This window comes from Typopeltis vanoorti, chromosome 15 (genome assembly GCF_054136105.1).
Source record: "Typopeltis vanoorti isolate ZY-2024b chromosome 15, IOZ_Tvanoo_1.0, whole genome shotgun sequence".
Lineage (NCBI taxonomy): Eukaryota > Metazoa > Arthropoda > Arachnida > Uropygi > Thelyphonidae > Typopeltis > Typopeltis vanoorti.
Genome location: NC_143563.1, coordinates 52,765,293 through 52,781,288, shown reverse-complemented (window position 1 = coordinate 52,781,288; position 15,996 = coordinate 52,765,293). Strand labels below are relative to the sequence as shown.

The following is a 15,996-nucleotide window of genomic DNA, read 5'->3' as shown; positions in this document are numbered from 1 at the left end:
TTGTCTTGCGAACGATTTATAAAATAAATTCTCTGAAATATATGCAAATTGAATAAGTCTTCAATATAACCTTCCTACCCTCCCCAAAAAATAAGATTATGTGAAGTATATGCTCCTTTTCTTTTAAAATAATTCAAGTCCTCTTTTTTCAAGATAATTATATGAAATAATTTATAATTTTTCGATAATAAAAATGAAACTGATCATTATAAATTAAGAACTTATTTCAGCATAAATACTGTATCAGCCTGTAAAAGAAATGTCTGTATTTTTTTCTATGTTAGGATGTCTACTAATCAACAAATGAAAACGAAACACGACATTCTTGATGTATCTCGCACTATAGCTTGAGGCACTTTAGTGTCCCTTCTAGCTAAGCGTTCTCAATTTTCTTTCTCAATAGCACTGAAAGTAATCTAATCATTTACCTTTCCCTCCAGCTAAGAGGATTACTACAAGTATTTCTAAGACGTAGATTACTTCAGAAATAGCAACCAGAAGCATAAGTAGAAGTAAAAATATTTAGATTATTTTAAGAAAAAGAAACTAAAATAATACTACTGAACTTTTTTTTGTGTGGTATGCATATAAACAATTTTATGTGGTGAAAATATAGCATAGTATTTTTAAAATTTCAAATCATTTCAGCAGACAGTAGAACAGCTGGTTTTAGATTGCAAAGAAATAGTACTGAATTAGAAGCTGCAGGGTACAACAATATTACTGCCTTATTTCTTTTGTCGAAACGGTAAAATGAAGTAATAGATTTTGAATACTGTCTGGAAACGTTTTAGAACCTGTAGAAATTTAGAGTGGTTATGTAATTGAATTTCAGGAGAGGATAAGGATTGGGGGGGGGGGGTAAGCATTAGCAAATATTCAAAATGAGCATAAATTTTGAATTATTCTATATATGATATCCTTCATATTATTTTTCAACATATCTACGGCGCACCGGATATTATAGTAATGTGCATCCTACAAAAAAAAAAAAAAAAGGCGAAGAATCCCTGCTAAAACATCACTGGATATAAATTTTCAATACTAAAAAGATTCACAATCAGAAACTGAGTTATGCAATATAACATCGTTTGTTGTTCGTAAAACAAAAAAAAAAATGATTCGTTTCTGAAACTGAAATGTGATAATCCATATAACGGTATTTTGCTAGGAAAGAAAGCAAAAGGTCAGATTTATTTCAATAAATATTATTTAAAAATATAAATATGTGACATAATATGTTCAATGCATACATCTGAAAATTCGCGAAAAAAGTTGTTTCTATATTGGAACAACCAGTGCTGTTGCAGTGATTTGAAGAATAAATTTATAATACAGCAGAATAATACAGCAAATTTGCTACTACTAAATAGATTCATTGCAAAGGCTGATCGAGTCATTTCAGGATTGATTATTTTTGCACATGTGAAATTCGTTTCAAATTTTTGGGAAGAAACACAATAAATCATTTTAGAGGCAAAAAAGTCAAATATTTTAGGACAGTAAAGAAAATTCCAATGTGTAAAGACAGGTGACACAAACTGTTGGTCAGGCACTGACAGTTAATCCACAAATAACTCTAAAATAGCCGTAAAGGGATTAACAGTGGAGGGAGGTAATGGCAGGATGAAAGGTACAATGCCGATGAAGTTTGATCCATGCAGAATGCTATGGTGGGCTGGATATTTCATCCACCTCAATTGGTAGGAAGGTTAATAGTACTATTTTACATCGCTTTCTTGGTGACCAGTAAACTCTTTGTGCCATTTCTTTAATTTTATTACATTTTACAAGCTCACTAAATGAAAGAACACAAAAAAAAACCCAACCAACTTGATAGCAATCACATAACAATCAGCTCCAATACATGACATCAATAGCTGAATCTATTAGCTCATTGTCAAAACAAGATGACACCTGATTGGCTCTCTAAACACTCATGCTCATTGGCTACATTCAAATGAAGGAAAGCTACTTCATATCAACCTAAGCAAGTTGTGCTTCTTTTTTCTGATTATTTGGCTATAACTTTTCATAGAATACAGATAATTGAACAACCTTTATTGCATTGCACTCTTGATTAAATTATCTTTCCACTGATATATAATTTTATGGTATTACATAAAAAAAAAAGTGTTATGAGCCATCAAACCTCATAAATACACTTTTTTCCAAAAGGTTTCCACAATTTTGGCCACTAGTGTATATGTGTGTGTGTGTGTGTGTATGTGCATATGTGTGTGTGTGTGTGTGTGTATATATGTGTATATATGTTTGTGTGTGTGTGTGTGTGTGTATATATATGTGTGTACACTTTGGTCACTTTTTATGCGGATTTGAAGTTATAGTACACGTCCACAGATACAAGACTTTTCGACGCTTCTGCGCATGTCAACAGAAGGAGAATCCATTTCGATAATAGGGTAATCCAGCATTTCCCAAACTTTTCCTATGACAGAAACACTTCACAAATCCTGAAATTTTTATGGAACACCTTCGTTATTTTGTGATTCATTTATTAATAATTGTTAATTTAGCTGATTTTTTATTAATAATTAATAATTGATTATTAATTAATAATTAAATTTGGCCCAATGGAGGGAAAAAAGCACCAAAGAAAAGCAATTTCTTTGGAAATGAAAATTGCAATTTTCGATCGCTTAGCAAAAGGAGAGGGATCTATGGTGATTGGTAAACATTTTAATTTAGGCGAATCTACTATAAGAGCAATTAAAAAGATTGAAGTCGTAATAAGAAAATCTGCCATTTCTGGCACAAAACTAAGTGCCAAATTATCATCGTACTCAAGAGATGCTTTATTAGAAAATATGGAACGAACGCTCGAAATTTGGATTAAAGAATTAACTCAAGGGGAATTCCTATAAGTGGTTATTTAATTAAAAAAAAAGCTCTTCGGTTTTATGAACAGATGAAGCAATTGGAGCCGTCTACTTCTGCTTCCCAGGCTGATAAAGAATTTTCGGCTAACAAAGGATGGTAAACTGGGTTTTTAAAAAGGAATGCACTTCTTAACGTTAAGATTACATGCAAGGTTGCAGCAGCAGATGAAGAAGCAGCCAAAAATTTTTAAGTGAAGTTATCCAAAATTATTGAAGATGGTGAATATTGTCCCCCGATGAAGTGTTTAATGCTGACAAAACAGGATTGGTTTTGGAAGAAAATGCCTAGTCGAACTTACATTGCAAAGTCTGAGAAAAAAAGCAAGTGGGTTTAAAGCAAGCAAAGATCGAGTAACGTTGTTACTTTGTGGCAATGCATCAGGAGATCGAATGTTGAAACCCCTCCTGGTAAATCGATTTCTAAGACCACGTGCTCTGAAAGGCAAAGATCTAAAACAACTGCTGGTACATTGGTTGGCTAATACAAAGGCCTAGGTAACAACTGTATTTACTGAATGATTCATTAATTGCTTTGTACCAGAAGTGGAAACATACATGAAGCAAAAATTTCTCGATTTTAAAGTTTTATTAATTGTTGCCAATGCACCAAGTCATCTGCATTTAGAACATCCAAATGTGCACATTTGGATGTTCTAAATGCAGAACATCCAAATGTGCACATTTGGATGTTCTGCATTGGTTCAGTGCCATGCCATGGCACTGAACCAATCAAACTCCTAAGCTTGTCATACTTTCCAGCCCGATAATTCCATATGTACCCTGTCTTAATTGAAAATTCCATACCTTTAGCCACCTCCCAAGTCAAGACCCTATGATCACTCTCACCAATTGGTGGCAATGTGGTCATATTTGTTACAGCCAAATTAATTGTTGCCAATGCTCCAAGTCATCTGCATTTAGAACATCCAAATGTGCAGGTAGTGTTTTTTCCACCCATTACAACAAGCATTATTCAGCCATAGATCAAGGCATAATTGCTACTTTTAAAAAAATATTACTTTAAGCACACTTTTCAATTTATATTGGATAAACTAGAAAAGGAATCATTAACAGTAACTGACGTTTGGAAAAAATTTTCTATTTTGGACTGCTTAAATCATGTTGCATCTGCTATCGCTGAAATAAGACAAAAAACTTTAATTGCTTGCTGGAAAGCAGCCTGGATGTATTGCAAACAGTGCAACCATGCAAACATCTTGTGGATAATGCCTTAAGTGATGATGATGATATTGGATATCGATTAACTTTAGATATTGCCAAAGATCCAGAAAACGATAGTGAAGCGGAAGAAAAACCTGTCCCCCTCACTGCAAATATAATTCGAGAAGGTCTTGAACTGTGCAATAAATTGGAAAATCATTTTCTTGTTAATGACACAACTTCTGAACGAGCCTTTAAATTCCAACGTGAGCTGAAGAACTGTATGTCTGGATATCATGAGCTCTATAAAAAATTAGTGAAATCATCATCGCAAAGTTTAATACTGATTACATTGTCAAAAGAAAAAAAATCAGCACAGAACGAGGGTGAAGTTAATTCTCTTTGTGAAGAATCATTGCCTTTACCATACAGATCTGATGCGCTGACTTTCTCTTTTGGTGATAGAAGTGATTTTGCACCAGTTCGCAAACATTGCCGAATATTGTCTAATAGCGATCATAATTCTGATGACAAAATGTTAAAAAAAAATGTTACTTTTCAATAAAATTAAATGAATAAAGCTTTAAAACAAAATTAGGCATTCTTATTTTCCTAAATTTTCGTAAACTTTTTTATGCGATTTTAGGTTTATTTTAATTCATTGCTTCGGTTTTATGCGGTTTTAGAAAATTATAGAACGTATCCCTGCTCTAGCTGCAAATTGTAAACAGCCGGCTGATCAAAGAGGCGGCAATATACAATTTTTTTAAAATTTTTATTCGGTGTATCCGGCCTTATTTATTTTAATATTGATCATTCTAAGAATTTTTTGTTTTTATGATAAAAATTTTGTCTCTTAAAAATTAACTTATGAACTGCTCCCTGGCGGCGGCGCCCGCATGCTCTGCATGCCCGTTTCCGCTGGCCCTGTGTATATATATATATGTGTGTGTGTGTGTATATACTAGGGGGCTATGTCCCCTGGTGCCTAGCCCCCCCCCCCCCCGGTGCCTATGGTGCCCAACCCCCTGTGTTCCAGACTGCTAGGCTGGTTCTCCTTGAATTTTGAAGACTTGAAAGGGGGTACCTCCCCCCGGCACCTATGGTGCCCAGCCCCCCCGTGTTCCACACTGGTAGGCCGGTTCTCCTTGAATTCTGATGATTCGAATTTTGAAGACTCGAAAGGGGATACCCCTTTCCCCACCCTGGCACCTACGGCGCCCAATCCCCCGAGTTCCGGACTGGTAGGCCGGTTCTCCTTGAATTCTGATGACTCGAATTTTGAAGATTCAACACTCAGGGTAGCCCCTGAGTTTCAAAACGTTTCAAAAAATGTGACATAAAAAGGCTTATCATTTTATATATATATATATAGGGTAGATGTGTGTGTATATATATATATTTATTAAATTTTCTATGCTAGGATCTAACAGGAATCGAGGATATGGGCAGATGTAGAGATATACTTCAGAATCACCATTGGGACATTGAGGTGAGATATAATGAACTTCTTATTTATTTCCTCTTGAATAGGTTCAGTTTTTGTGATGATTTTACACATAAATTATGTAATTACATATTAAAAAAATAATTCACAATTTCTGTGGTTAATTCAGATAGGGGGCATGTGATGAAGTTGTCTGCAATTGCAGACAGAAAATTGTGAAAACCGTGTTGGAAAAGAAGAGAACAGAAGAAAAGAAAACTGTCCTGGAAAGGAAGAAAGCATACCAAAAGTTCATGGCAAGAAGTCAGCAGGTGGCAAAATGTTCTGGATGCTATTGAAAAAGCCTAGAAGTGAGGAAAAAGTACTGTAAAATCAATGAAAGATGATAAAGGTGACATGAAAACTAATAAGGATGTCTTACATGCTTGGAATCATTACCTTGAAAGAGTGTTAAACAAAAAAGTAGTAACAGAACATTTGTAGAAAATTTTCAGTAGGAATGCAAACAGGATTACATATTATTATTATTATCCTAAAACCCCATGGAGTCAGATTCGTCTAGGAGATCCCTTTGTCATACACTCAGCTCATCATACCTCGCCTTAAACACATTCAAATTCTCTGCAGACACCCCCACTCTCAGGAAGTCATTCCAATCATTCACAACTCCATGCAAAAAAATCTGCTTGTCACTCCCTTGTTCACATCCTCGTTATATAGCTTCCAGGGATGACCTCTTGTTCTCTCCAATCTCCAACCATTTTATGAAGAATCTCTTCGTTTATCCTATAACAACCCCTTACCAGTTTGTACGTCTTTATCATATCACCCCTCTTCCTCCTATCCACTCGACTGTAGATTGCATCTTCTCAGCCATTCTTCATGTTCAACATTCCAGAGATCAGAAACTACCTTAGTTAATTGCATCTGGACCCTTTCCAACGTTTCTTTGGCCTTTTGAAAACCAGATGGCCTAATACAATGGAACAAGAATCTCCTCACTACTTCACCAAGTTAGTGTCCTTCACATCATTCCCAGAATTTGTGTTGTTCAAAATTTGGCAGTGTGTCCTCTAAATTTTAAATCCTTATCCACCATCACCCAGAGATCTATTATTTCCTCCTCCACTTCCAACAGTATATCCTCACCAACCATAAATTCTACATTTCATCTTTGTTTCCCAAATTTTAAAACTTTACATTTCACAACATCAAACTTGCATCCCCACTCTCGTGCCCATTCATTCAATCCATTCAGTCTTCTTGTGAGGCCAGAACTTCTGCTCTATTCCTCATAGTTTGTCCCAACTCTGCATCATCTGCAAACAACTGAATATCTCCATCCAAATCTTCCCCAATATCATTAACATACAGGTTAAGCAGCAATGCCCCTAAAACCCCGAGGCACGCCACTAGTGACTCTTCTGAGATATTGCTTCCCCATACACAACTTGCTGATACTTATCAGATAGCCAAACCTCAATCTAATGCACTAGTCCAATGGTTCCCAACCTTTTTCCACTTGTGTACCTCTTTTAAACCCATTTCTATAAATTGTACCCCTTGTTTTTAAACACTGACACTTTTGTTCAGTGCCTATCTTAATGTAAAATAGTGGAAATGAGGTTTTTGGAGAAGTTCTAGAAATGTTGCAAATGGAAGTCAGTGGAAGGTTTGTTATTGCAAAGGTCATTTCTGATTTGTTCTGGAAAGGAGGATGGGTGACAAAAATGATGCATGAACTGTGTGTAATGATTGGTAGAAGAGTGGTTTGGGGAGGGGTTCATAGCCATGCCCTCACCAATCATCATTCGCTAATGTGAACTAGTTTTGAAGTGTCTCCATTAGTGGTGATTCAAACTTTATTTATTGTTCCATAACTAACGTTTTGCATTTTGTTTACTTTACTTGTTTTTCTGCCAGTACTGATTATTTTTCGTGTATCCCTGAATGGCCCAGCACGTACCCCCCGGGGGGGGTATGCATAACACTGGTTGGGAACTGATACACTAGTCTAATATCCAACCCCATCTGTTCTAGAATATCAACTTATCATGTGATAATCTATCAAAAGCCTTGGTAAAATCTAAGTATACTGCTGTGTATCCATCGCCTTTGTCCAATGAAACTGTCACCTTATTCTAATAAGTAAGTAGATTACTAAACCATGACCTACCTTTATCAAATCCATGCTGTCCGTCAAAGATAATACCACTCTTGTCAACCCAATTGTGGATCCTAGTTTTCACCATCCTCTCCAACACTTTAACTACAATTGACACACACAGGCCTATAATTTGATGCTTGAGTTCTGTCACCTCCCTTATGACGTGGCATAATCATGTCTTCCACTCCTTTGGATGACTCACTGTAAGACTCATATTAAACAAATATGTCAAGGCAGATGTCAACTCCCTGGTTCTTTCAAAATACATGGTGATATATTATCAAGTCTTACAGCCTACAAAGGTTGTTTGAAAAGTTTGGTAAATTTCCAATAACCGGTGACACAATTCGTTCATTCATACCAATGTTGGCACGTATCATCTTTTTCATGACCCCTGGAAAAATTTTAGCCACGTGCAACACGTAGTTCGCATTTGGCAAACATTTAAAATGACTGTGTTTGCATTTTTCATAAAAATGGAGAAAAACGAGTTTCATGCAGTAATAAAACGCTTTTATTTGAAGAAGTGGTACAGCTGTGCAGATCAAAGCCAAGTTAGATGCCGTTCATGTGGATTCTGCTTCAGCATTAAAGATCAGCATTATTTTTGGATAAATGAGTTTAAACATGATCGTAAGTCCATCGAAGATGAAGTGCGCTTCGGACGCTTGAGTGAGGTCACTATGAAGGAAATGATTGACAGAATCCATGGTATTGTTATGGAAGACTGCCGAGTGAAAGTGCCTGAGATTGTAGGCATCTCAACTGAACGTGTATAATATCCTGCACGAAAAATTGCGCATAAGAAAGCTGTGTGCGCAATGGATGCCGCGATTGTTGACTGTCGATCAAAAACGCATGCGAAAAAGACATTTCAATGCAGAGTTTGGCAATGTTTAATAGCAATTCGCAGGATTTTTTGCATCGATTTGTGACTGTAGATGAAACTTGGATCCACCAATACACACCTGAGTCCAAGCAGCAGTCAAAACAGTGAACAATACCTGGTGAAAGAGCACCGAAAAAAGCGAAGACCATTTTGTCAGCTGGGAAGGTGATGGTCATGTTTTTTGGGATTCCCGAGGAGTTATCATGGGAATCCCAAAAAACAATGGCCATCACCTTCCCAGCTGACAAAATGGTCTTCGCTTTTTTCGGTGCTCTTTCACCAGGTATTGTTCACTGTTTTGACTGCTGCTTGGACTCAGGTGTGTATTGGAAACTATTTGGAAATAGTTAGACAATAACAGGAGTCTATTATGTGTCATTGTTGGACTATTTAAAAGAAGAACTGAAGAAAAAAATGGCCAAGACTGGCACACAAAAAAGTGCTCTTTCATCAAGACCTTCCCACACATCAGCCGTTGCAATGGCAAAGTTGCATGAATTGAGGTTTGAATTGGCCCACATCCACTGTATTCTCTGGACTCGACCCCATGTGACTTCTTGTTCCCAGACTTAAAAATTTGGCTTGGTGGGAAAAATTTTTTTTCAAACAAGGATGTCATCAAGGCTGTTGATGACTATTTTTCACAATTTGACAAATCCTACTTTTTAGATCGGATGAAAAAATTGGAAACATGCTGGACCAAATGTGTAGACTTTGATGGAGACTATGTTGAGAAATAAAGGTGATTTTTTTTCCAAAAAAAATGTGTTTAACTTATTTTTTACCAAACTTTTCAAACAACCCTTGTATTAACTTCAAGTTTGCTCAATTCCCCATATACCTCTTGCTCACTAACAGTCAGTCTCTCCTCTTCATCATCATCATCTACTGCTCTCAAACTGTCCATGATATCCCATTCAGAAGAATGAAAGACCTTTATGAACTGCTCATTAAATATCTTAACTATATCCTTTGCAGCAGCAGTTCTTATACCATTTTCTCCAGTTTTTTCTTTTCTTTTCATAATCATTCTTTTTTTTATTTTTTTTTTATTTTTATAGCTAACTATATATTGAAAGAACTCCCTAGGATTTTTTTTTTTTTTTTTTGGCTTAATACTTCACTTTTGCTACCCTTACCAACCAAGTCACTCTACTTGCCTGTTCTTTGTAATCCTCATGGAATTGATTATTACCACTCTTATGTTGCCTTCATAATGCCTTTTTCCTCTGAACCAATTCGAATTGAGATGTATTAAGGTGAATTAAGCATGCTATTGCCTTAATCTTCTCATTCATCCATTTCTCATCTATTTTATTTAACCTTCTGACCCTTGGAATACATTTTCACGTTGCTTCTACTAGATAGTTTTTGAAAATCACCCAAATGTCATTGATCTCCTTTCCAGTCAACTCCTCATTCCATGCTGCACCTACAAGTTGTCTCCTGCACTGCTCACTCATAATCTCCAACCTTGTAGTTCCACATATACTTTTCCCTCACAGAAGTTCTCACACTGCTGGCATCTACCCAGGTAATCACTTCATGGTCACTCTCACCAACTGAAAGATGATCCTCTGATGAGATTATTAAATCCAAGACCGTCAATTTTTGTGTGCTCTCTGTTACATACTACCTGAGGTAATTGTCCCTCAAAAAGTTCGAGAAAGTTGTTTTCTTTACTTCCAGTTCTATCTCATCATCCCAGTATATATTGCCGTAATTAGAATTGCTCATGATTTGCCTTTTCTTATTTGCTTGGACATTTTGATTATATGTTTCATAGTCACTAACCATCCACATTACCAGGTCTATAACAACATCTGACTGAGTATTTCTTCACCTCTGTCTCACACCATATTGCCTCAAAACCACTGTCACTATTTCCCTCTTGCAGCTACCTTGTATTGACATAATTCTTTTTCTATCATCAATAGCACTCCACCCAGGGCTGTACTTACACTTTTCTCTAAATAAATCCAGTACAAGTCTTCAAGATTTCACTAGAGTAACTGCTGTAATATATTTAATATGAAAATTAGCAGTAAAAAAAAGACAGACTATGAAAATAAGCAGGAACATTGAAAACATCAGCTGTATTCTGAATGGGGAATCTATAAAACAAGAACATTACAGCTATTTAAGCACAATTTTTTAGTGAAGATGCCAAATTAAATATTGAAACAGACAACAGAATGAGCGAAGCTGGTATTGTGGGAGAGTAAGCTGAATAAATTTATATGGAAAATTAGAGAAATTAGTCTAAACGCTAAACTAGTTGTATATAAGACAGTGTTACAACCAAGTTTTACGAAGGGATCTGTGAGTTGGGTAAGAAATTAAACAGCTGATTAAAGAAAACTGGAGATCAGATTGAGAGTTCTGAGTAAACAATGACAATCAATGGCAGAATCTTATTAAAAATGAAGATATTAGGAAGATACTTGACATTGTTAGCATTCAGCAGTGTGTGAGCAGAGCTAATCTTAGATGGTAAAAACAGAATGGGAGAGGAAAGATTAACGAAACAAATGTTTGATGGCAGGAAAGAGATCCAGAGGAAGATTAAGATGTAGGTGGATTGATGCAGTTATAAGAGCCTTAGAAGGTCAAAAAAATCTGATCATGCTGGAGTTCTGCAGATAAGACTAATTTGGTGGAAAATTGTTGATTTGAAATTAGAGTAATGTAACTCTGATGACTTCTGAACAAATTGCGTTTCACCTATAAAGATCAAAATAAAGGTTAAACCAGTTTTGAAGTGGATTAAACCCTACATGGCATCATGTCTTCCTGAGAAGAGAATGTGGTGTGCATTATGAGATAACAGGGCAACTGGATGCAAGTCAACTATTTTTTTGGAAAGATATGAAAGAGTTATTGAGGAAAAGGGAAAAAAAAATCCACATCTGGATTATGAGTTTATTATCGAGATGAGTAACTTCAGAGACAGCTGTGATTGTAAATAATTCAATCGGCAGACTGTACTGATATGTACCCTTAGGAATGTATGGGATACTATCAAAGTACTAATACTTTATTAGTATTTTGATAGTATCCTGTACATTCCTAAGGGTACCTATCAGGAATTTGATGATGGTGATGAAAATTAGCAATTCTTGGGGTCGTTTGCCTTAATGTGCACATAAAAATGAGAACTTCCTCCATGATTATTTATATTTGCTCTTTCACTATACAGTTTCTTTCCAAATCCATTTTAAGTGTATTTCCTCCAAGTACAAATCCCAACATCAACATACTGCAATCCATTTCTTCTGTACAGTCTGCCAGTTAAATTATTTGCAATCACAGTTACTCATCTCAATAATACTCATAATCCAGATGTGGATTTTTTTTTCCTCTTCTCCTCAATAACTCTTTCATATCTTTATAAAAAAAATAGTTGACTTGCAGGCCGTATTCATGGGTGTGCGAACCTGTGCGGTTGCACAGGGCCCTGCAAAGCACAAAAAATTGAAAAAAGAAAATCAATTTTTAAAAAATTATTATATAAATTAATATTGTAATTATTATATTAAAAAATATTATTATATAGAAAAATATATGTATATAATTTTACAACCAACTATTTTTGTATTAATAAGCGAAACAAGATCGTAGCGGTAGTATTTGAAACTATTCTAAGATATATAACAATATTGTATAACATAGTATTAAATAGGGAAAAGTGCATTTTAAAATAGGTGTCTATAATAATTTTAAGGAGTTTTTTTTATTTTAGTTCATGATTTTATGAACTAGTAAGTATATACACGTACTGTCATGGCAATTTTTTTATATGACATTACTTGCAAAACACCTTAAAAAATATATTTTGTAAACTGGTTTTAGGTTATCCGACATCAGAATTTTTCTTCAATAGCAGGTTTCAATCTATATTAGATTTATTTATTTTCTAATATTATCTATTTTAGATATATTTTATTTATCAGGTAAGTAATTTTGTTTTAATTTATTAACTTATTTTATAATTAAATCTATCGTATTTAATTCTAGAGTATGACTAGTTGTGAGAGAGATTATTATGGAAGAAAATACCTAAGTGGGCATGAAAAACGAAAGAGAAAACCAGAAAAAGAAGCGGCTGAGGAACGTCAAAGAAATTCACTGTTTAAATTTATGAAGTTGAATTCATATTTTTGTTCAGATATATTAGTTGATAACGGAGTTCTGAAATAACTACAAACAGTTCTTCGGCTTCAATATTAATTAATAATGAGAGTTCTGAAATACTCAAAGGAAGTGGAGAACATGACACGTTTGGTCAAATGAGTATTGAAGATCCTAAAACTGAGACACCAGAGGAAGGTGAACTATTTACTATTGATGATCCAGCAACATGGCCCAAAATTTTCAACAATTCAACACTAACACAAATTGTACAATGTGGTCCACCGTCTCCTCTGACTGAAAATGATTTTCCAAAAGATGACAACAAGAGGTGTTTTTCCACAGCTCACTATGTTAGGACAATTGCAAACGGAGAGAAGCAAAACAAAAGATGGTGTGTATTCAAACTCTTCCAACTCTATTTTTTGGTTTTGCTGCAAATTATTTTCTTCTGATGATAATTTTTTTTATCTAATAATGGCTTTTCTGAATAGCAACATGTAAGTGAAAGATTAAAGTCGCCTGAACGAAATCCAGTGCACATGAAATGCATGTATTCATGGACACAAATGGAATGTCATTTACAAAATCACAATACAATTGATCAGGCAAATCAAAATGTCATAAAATTTGAAGCAGAATGGTTAAGAAATGTTTTAAAACGAATAGTAGCAGCAATTCTTTATTTATCCAAACATAATTTAGCTTTTAGAGGTAATTTTGATGCTTTGTACATAGCCCATTATGGTAATTTTTTTTGGAATCATAGAATTAATTGCAGAATTTGATCCACTATTAAAAGATCATTTAATGCGATGTTCGAGGAAAAAAATTATAGGTAAGAAACAAAATTCGTATCTATCACCCCATTGTACAAAGTGAATTAATTGTTGATATGGGAACCAAAATTCAACAAAATATTGGAAATATGATAAGACAGGCAAAGTACTATTCAATAATTCTCGATTGTACTCCTGATGTTAGTCATCAGGAGCAAATTTCAATAATTTTTAGATTTTTACATATATTTGAAACAGATATTGAAATTCGTGAACACTTATGGACGTTTTTTTACCAACTAACGACACTACTGGTAAAGGTATATATGAAAATATAAAATCACTTTTGAATGAATTAAATCTACAATTGTCAGATTGTAGAGGGCAAGGGTATGATAACAGAGAGAATATGAAAGGAGTATATAAGGGAGTCCGTGCTTGCATTTTAAATGAAAACGAAAAGGCATTTTATACCCCTTGCGCCTGTTATAATTTAAATTTGATTTTAGGGGATGGTGCAAAATCATCAATTATAGCAATACATTTTTTTAATGTTATACAAAAAATATATACATTATTTGCTGCCTCAACTTCACGTTGGGACATATTAAAGAAATTTGTTAAACAATTAACTTCAAAACTGTTTTGTGATACAAGATGGGAATGTAGAATAGAATCAGTTAGAGCTGTACGTTTTCAAATTCCAGAATTTTTAAATGCACTAAAAGAATTATTTAAAACTGCATCAGATAATACTATCAAAGTAGAAGTGGTTTCAATATATGAACAAATAGATTCATTCGAATTTATACTAAGCATTGTAATTTGGTATGAGCTTTTTCAAAAGTTAATTTAGTAAGTAAAGTATTACAAAATGCAAAAATTCCCATAGACGTAGCAACTAAGCATATTAAAGAGTTAGTACAGTACTTTGAAGAGTAGAGAATATCAGGATTTGATAGATGTTTGAGATTGCTAAAGAACTGTCAAATCTATTAGAAATAGAAATTAAATTTAAAGAAAGTCAAGTACGTCAAAGAAAAGTATTTTTGCATTATGAAACGCCTGATGAATCACACATAGGTGATAACAAAGATAATTTTAGGCTAAATTTATTTTTTTGTAATTTTAGATACTGCTCTACAATCTAACAAACAAAGATTTGAATTGTATGAAATTCACGAAAAATCATTGGGATTTCTTTATGATATGAAATTAATAAGAAAAATGATAGAAAATGAATTAAAATTTTGCTGCAAACAGCTGTATCAAAAATTAAATACAGATATTGATGAATCTGAATTTTACAATGAATTAATTATTTTAGAAATATTGTTCCAGAAGATGCACCCATTAATATTTTAAAATTCATAATTGCAAATAATTTGTCAGATATTTATCCAAATATTACTATGACATTTAAAATATTATTAACCAGTCCAGTTACGGTCGCATCAGCAGAAAAGTCATTTTACAAATTAAAATTAATAAAAACCTATTCGGGATCTTCTATGTCTCAAGAACGATTGTTGTCCCTGGCAATAATATCTATAGGGCACGAAATTGCAAAAAATTTGAATTTTGATAGCGTTATAAATGATTGTATTGATAAGTGCATTAGGTTAAATAAAATTTAACATATTAAGATTTCATTTAAATCTTATAAGTTATTATATATATATTTCATTCTTTATAGTAAAAATGGATATTTTTTTCATATTTTTATATTATTATTTATATTATTAAATAAATCATTGTTCTGGTGTGTATATATGATAATGTGTACTTACATAATAAAATAATATATCATGTACATACAAACACATTTATTTTTTAACTAATTTTTTCCCTTTACTTAAATTGATGCTAAAGAGCATACTTGTTTATTTATGTGCATAAATATTTTTCATATTTGATTTAATTAATTAATTAACAAGATATTCTTCCATTTAAAATTTCCATAAACTTTACTAACTTTCAGGGGCCCCACTTTTCCATTTCGCACAGGGTCCTGCAAAATGTAGAAACAGACCTGTTGACTTGCATCCAGTTGCTCTGTTATCTCATAATGCACACCACAGTCCACTTCAAAACTGGTTTAACCTTTATTTTGATCTTTATAGGTGAAGCAATTTGTTCAAAAGTCATCAGAGTTCAAAAAATCAGTACAGTTCAATAGAACTATGAGTGTTCTAAATGATGAGTGATTTTTTCTACTGATATTACTCCCCTGTTTGACTCTTCTGCCAGACAGCACTATTCCTGACCTCGACTCCATTTAATTGTAGTAAGAGGAACTATCTCCGTAGTAAGCATTCTCTGGATGACCTGTAATGCCTCAAAGAATTCATCTACTACTTTATTTTTGTTATTCATAGCACATCAGGCAATGAGCATTAATAAGTTGAACTCTCCAGTTTTCTGTTTAAAATTTGCTAATTTATTATTCCACTTGAAGTTATTATTCCACATTAGGCTTTGGTTTATTCTAGTAGCTGGCTTTCCACTGGCATGATTTTCAC

The 15,996-nt window shown here is 33.9% G+C and overlaps 1 protein-coding gene across 2 annotated transcripts in view; it reads left to right on the top strand.

Moving 5' to 3' along the window:
• Positions 1–15,996, top strand: part of Faf2 (Fas-associated factor 2) — a 293,787-nt gene that overhangs the window by 43,120 nt on the left and 234,671 nt on the right. For both annotated transcript variants that reach the window (XM_090404809.1, XM_090404808.1), the window contains exon 2: positions 5,485–5,553. In XM_090404809.1, the coding sequence (XP_090260935.1) occupies positions 5,485–5,553 (69 nt within the window). The remainder of the gene's footprint in view (positions 1–5,484; positions 5,554–15,996) is intronic.